This window comes from Cydia amplana, chromosome 4 (genome assembly GCF_948474715.1).
Source record: "Cydia amplana chromosome 4, ilCydAmpl1.1, whole genome shotgun sequence".
NCBI lineage: Eukaryota > Metazoa > Arthropoda > Insecta > Lepidoptera > Tortricidae > Cydia > Cydia amplana.
Window position 1 is genome coordinate 15528110 of NC_086072.1, and position 6146 is coordinate 15534255.

Sequence of the window (6146 nt, forward strand, 5' to 3'; positions counted from 1 at the left end):
GTGCCGGCAAATGTGGTGTGACTCGGGTGGGTTGTGACGTTTCGTTTGGATCTAGTTCAAATGTTTGTACTATACGGCTTTTTTATTGAAATTCTAAATATTTTGGTCAACATCATGAATTAAACTCATGTTATTATTGATACGCACTCTACGGCTCATTAAATATCTATCAACAATGAAGTATTCCTCCATAGTGATAAATACAAAGTTTGTTCCCCGCATCGTACGACGCGTCTCATATAAATTCCGAGCGCTCCCCTCCTCTTTAGCAAATCGTCTACTGTCGTGGAAGCGTACGGCCGCTTTACAATCGAGTGTTTCGTGTCGTGAATAAAAACGTCAATTTTGTGGTGACAGCATTATTTGAAGCGTGTGTGCTCAGTGATATTTAAAACGGTTAAATAACACAACAATATGTCTTTCAACACCGATATTTCTACTAAATTGGAAAACAGCAGGTACGTGGTGTTTAATGGCCGATTGTTCGGGTAGCACCCGTGTCCCTATCCCAAATAGTGCCAGTGTGCTAGTGTTGCATTCCCGTGTCCCAAATCACTCTTGTTTGGAGCGTCGATGTCGATGTATTTAGAGAACCAGCCCAAATTGACCATGGTTTAAAATCATTATAAACCCAACGCAACATCATGACACCATTACTCATGGCATTGCTATTTCTAAAACGCGATATGACCGTGATTTTAAATGATGAGTTAGCTAGTATTGATCCAATCGATATGTTACCTAATTTTTCAACGGTTAAATCATTATGACCGTGAATGAGGTTATCCGGGAATTCCTGAACGCTTTTGGGCATGCGCGTCGCTGCAGCCGTGACTCAGTCATAGTAACATGTCTTTTAATTGAAAAACGCTTTTTAAAAATCAAAAACTATTACTTATGAAAGCAGAAGAATATAAATGATCGTATTAGATTCATAATTGTGTTTTTCAATTAAAAGACACATCAAGATTGTTTACCTTATTTCTAATGCTAAAAAAAACGAACTATACCCTTTTTTCTGTTATCATCTTCTAATCATTATTTTACGACGTATACATTATGCATTATGAATGATTGGCTGGCAATAGTATCATCAGTCAGACATTTTGTGAATGTTATATCAATATTACTTTCTCCTATTTAAAGCTGTATTCAGTCACATTTATGCCATTGATTGTGTAAATATTACCATGGGCTTAATTAATTAAGTCTATTACATTGTGCCTATTATTGAAACGAAATGAAGGTAGAATGATGATAGTACAAGCTTTGTTTATTTTGGGACTAGGTTGATCTGTGTAAGATGTCCCGTAATATTTATTTATGTATCATTCCAATCCCATAAAAGGCTAGATTTTAAATAATTAAATTTTTAGTATGAACAAATGATTATAGTTACATACTTATTTATCTGTAGAATAGCATGTTTATATTTGATATAACTCAATTGCATTTTTATAGACGTGCAAGGTAGCCTGAAAAATACTTGTGCATCTGAACAGGAATAATCAATTAATCAACAACAAATCAACAGTTAACTAATAAATTTTTCCTATTGTTACAGGAACAGCCTGCGAAGAATTGCCCGTCATGATGGCACCGAGTTCTCTAAACAGAGCATCCTCAATGACATGGAGAAGTTTGTCAAAATGGTAAACACCATGGATGACACAGTGCTGATTCCCAGCCGTCTCATGAATCTGCCACAAGAAGGAGACGATGACCCATTCAGCATGTTCGGTATGCTGAATGATCTGAAGACTGAGTTGCTGTGGTCTGCGGGGGATAGCGAGGAGCTGGAGCAGCCGTTGAGGAGAGTGTCGGACGTCAGTGACACAGAGAGTGACGCTTCCAGCGCTGCCGGTGACTCTGGTATTGATGGAGAGGAGGAGAGGGAGTCTGCTGTCCGTGCTGCAGCCGCCTGCAGGCGCCACCTCCGTGGTCTCCGCCGCTCCCTACGCGCACTCACGGCCGCTGCTCATCACCTAACGAGGTCATATCAGGAGGAAGTAGGAGCACCTGTCTAGACCTAAGAAGCATTCTCCTGTGATCCGAAGCCTGCCCCGAACGTGATGTAAATATAGTATTAAGCGGCCCGAACTGTAAATATAGGTTAAAGGGCTGGACGTGTTTGGGAATCTCAGTAAGTTAACAAGGTTATTATTTAATAAATATTAATTTTCATTATTCTTTAGTTTTTTTCAGCGTCTCCTACTAATCACTAAACCTTTGATAATTTTGCATTTCTAACGGGAAACTAGGTAGCTTGTCTTGTAAATAGGTAGCTGTTAGGCATTTAGGTAGAACGATATAATAATGACTAAGGACACATCTATAGAATGGAGCAGCTACGTACGTGTAGTTCTGTAGACATATCGTCGGGGATAGTGCAATACCGCGTAACTAACAAAGTCGAAAGAGTTCGAAATTCAAACACCGTACACGGAAGTTGGACTGCATTTGTTAGTTACGCGGTATTGCACTATCCCTGACGTTATGTATGTATTTTTTTAAACCTTTATTAAGCTGACAGTTCAAAACAGTCTACAATGTTACTCATTTAAACTAGTCTGGCAAACTCAACTTGTCATTTTGTAAAACCAGGAAAATTATACTCAATGACTCATCGTCACTCATCCCTTTCTTTTGGATGCTAGTACTAGTGTAAGACAAATACAGTATGATTCTCTCTGTTTGAAGTGAGACAGTACAATGCCCTATAGAACACATATTTGAAGTGCCTGGCCATATGTGGCAGATATAGCTGGTCAACCAAATCTTGACAGTAAAAAAAGGCGCGAAATTCAAATTTTCTATGGGACGATATCCCCCTTCGCGCCTACATTTTTCAAATTTGCCGCCTTTTTCTACTGTTAAGATTTGGTTGACCAAGTATGTATCTCCCTCAGCCTGAATTTAACTTGGGTACCTATTAACAATGATCTTGGCTATTAAGTCTTAATATCTGGGTGACCGGATAACATATAAAAACTCGAAAATGCGCGTTTTCCCGGAGATAAGACCTAGCTAGATCGATTTTTCGCCCCCGAAAACCCCCATATAGCAAATTTCATCGAAATCGTTAGAGCCGTTTCCGAGATCCCCGAAATATATATATATATATAAATAAATATATAAATAAACAAGAATTGCTCGTTTAAAGGTATTAGATAGATAGATATATAACATAGATGAAGACGATTTGTAGGTTTAACTGATAAATACTTAAGGACATACCTAGGGAGGAATTGTTTGTTTATGTTTCCAATTAAAGTATCGATAATGGTATTAATAAAAGCGATCATAAAGGTATCAGTGTAAAGATTGTTATGCATTGTGCTCGGCGCAGTATAATTCTGATTAGATGGCAATCTTATCTGGGTAGCTGTGGCTTAACGATCCATTTACTCTCCACGTGTAAATATGAAATTGATCCAGATAACTTAATAAAATCCAAAAGGGCGTTCAAAAAAGTAAAGTCTCTTCAAAAAAGTACCTAAGTTGGTATTAATTATATGGGATGTGAAAATGTGGGACTTATTCCTAAAATAGTAATAACGTAATGTTTTGTACAAATAATAAGAATAAGTAACTATCTCCTCATTTTGAAAGAGGTAACAAACACCGGTCGACCACAACTATCTGCCATGGCCCATACCTATTAAATTTAACTTCAACAAATCTGATAAAATGTAGATTTGATTGTATATTAATGTCTGCCAGTTTATCAAAGTTGTAAACAAATTATTAGGCCATTGTTAACTGAGTTGTCAATAAGAGATCGATTAGGTAGTTATGATAGAGGCACATGTATCACCACCTGCCTAGAAAGGTACGTAGTGATCACCGTTGTCGCATAGGTATATGTAGTAAGTAGGTACTGCAGTACCTTCACCGAGATATGATAGGTATAGTTTGTAGCTTTCTAATAGAGCCCGACGGCTAATCCTATTGTCTATTGTTAAGTAAAACCGCTCGTGCCACGTGCCACAACCACCTGCATAAATAATCGCTCGTTCACTTTACCCAGGTAATTGAATTACAACTCCTATGGAAATTGCAATAAGATTCAAAATGAACTAATGGATAAATATTTTGTTACGATGTGTGTGGTCAGTACTTCGGTTACTGAGTGCCGGCGAGTCGAACGCTACAGAACCAGTCTAAAATGTGTCATCGAGATGCGTAACAAAGGCGCGTTATCGAAGAGCGCACTTACACTGGTTTTTTGAGCGTTGGGCTAGCCCACGCTCAGGTGCCAAATAGAATAATTAAGACCCTTTTTTGCAGGTAAGTAGCACGTGCGGTTTTACTGAACAATAGACAATATATTAAGCCTTCGGGCTCTACTAGAAAGCTACAAACTATACACCTTCGAGTAAAACTAAATGATTACAAATACAATGACAGGGTAGTTATTCAGAAAACTGAAAACAGCAGATTGTGTTAAAATAATTTTAAGAAGAAAAATAGAGCCTCATCATCTCATCAAGTACAAGATTTACAACATGCGACGGTGATGGCGACTGGCGGTTTAAAAGCACACCCACAAACTTAAGTTTAACTAGTACGTAATTCTGAATAGGAACTTCCATACCTAAATTACGATATGAAGTAAGAAGTTTCATCTTTCATCCTCCCTCTTCGCATATTTTATTACCTCTGGTTCCCTTTAAGCAATAAACAGGATGATTCATAAGTAGAGAGAAATATAAGACTACATGAAGACTAGGTACTCAAAAATCTATAAACGTATTTTTTTTACTCACATTTACCGAGTCATGGTTACCCTACTTGTTACATAGAACTGTCACGGACTCTTAGCATATTAATATAAATATCTGGGAGACCGCATAAAAACTAAACAATGAGCGTTGTCCCAGAGATAAGACCTAGCTAGATCGATTTTTCGCCAAATTGCATCGAAATCGTTAGAGCCGTTACCGAGATCCCCGAAATAAATATATAAACAAGAATTGCTCGTTTAAAGGTATAAGATTATTCTATTTAACCCCTTTTGTATTTGCTGGCTGGAAACGTTAAAAAAAATTATTTTGGTATAATTAATTAAGGAGCTAATTAATTGTCATTTGATTTAGCGCCCCGCGTTAGTTAAAGGGACTTATCGAAAAATGTTACTGTTTACGACTAAAAAATCACGATACTATTACGAGTAGGTAAACCATAGTAGTAGTATAGTAATAGTAACCAATCTTACGTGACAAATAGGTATGTAAGTAGGATACTACATTTTTCACGGATTTTCTTTGTCTGCCTAGAGGCCAGGGTCACATCATGTAGGTATCTTTATAGGAAGAAGATATAAGATAAGTAAAACATTGAAGTTACAATGACACCATATCTTATATCTTTACACTATGTTATAGGTACCTATGAAGATACGGTATAGATACAAATAAAAATCATGTATACTGATAAAGGTCAAATCCTTGTTAAATCGATAAGGAAGTCAAACCTGTTAACGGGTTTGCCTATAAAATAGCAAAGATAATTTAGAAGTCAATATGGGAAATGTCATATTAATAGTATTTCGAGGTCAAGTACTTAGCCACATTTAATCGAATTCGATAAGATACTATCTGACGGATGAGTCAATTAGTGTTACGTAAATTATTTACTCAATCGAATCTGTCATTCCATCAGTTGATCTTAACAAATTGATTAACCCTTTAACCGCTCATTATAAGACATTACATATCCAGCTCATTTCGCCACAGTCTGATAAATAAGACAAAGATCTGATTTGGTTTTTACAGCACATTTATAAATCCCGTAACTATGCCAACCTTACTCTACGTGGTACAATTACTATCGGTGGCGACACGAGCACGCTCGGTCAAAAATTGCTGGCGGTTAAAAGGTTGTACAGATCACACAATATTTTTATTTGCCTGCAAGTAGGTAAGTATCAGTTGATCCTCAGATAAAAAAAAATGTGTAAGTGGAGATCAGAATTTTACTTGTAGGAAAGTGGGCTGTAAACTTGTTGCCATATGATTTTGATTGATGAATTAATGTTGTTGAGAAAATAGGGATTAAAATCTTCACAGTAGGTACCTACATAAATATGTTGTAAATTTTATTAGGGGAACAATAACCTCGTCAGTGCTTGGCTTACCTACCTA

General features: G+C 36.9%; 1 protein-coding gene across 1 annotated transcript; it reads left to right on the forward strand.

Moving 5' to 3' along the window:
• Window positions 1–255: 255 nt before the first annotated feature.
• LOC134647272 (mid1-interacting protein 1A-like) lies at window positions 256–2187 on the forward strand. Its single transcript, XM_063501549.1, has 2 exons — window positions 256–458; window positions 1565–2187. Exons 1-2 carry the CDS (start codon window positions 415–417, stop codon window positions 2025–2027), a joined length of 507 nt encoding a protein of 168 aa, XP_063357619.1. The 5' UTR covers window positions 256–414; the 3' UTR covers window positions 2028–2187.
• Window positions 2188–6146: the final 3959 nt, after the last annotated feature.

Excerpts from the sequence above, each read along its gene's own strand:
- LOC134647272 (XM_063501549.1), top strand. The coding sequence starts at position 415 with ATGTCTTTCAACACCGATATTTCTACTAAATTGGAAAACAGCAG. Across the intron at positions 459-1,564 it reads ACTAAATTGGAAAACAGCAG|GAACAGCCTGCGAAGAATTG; the intron begins GTACGTGGTGTT and ends CTATTGTTACAG.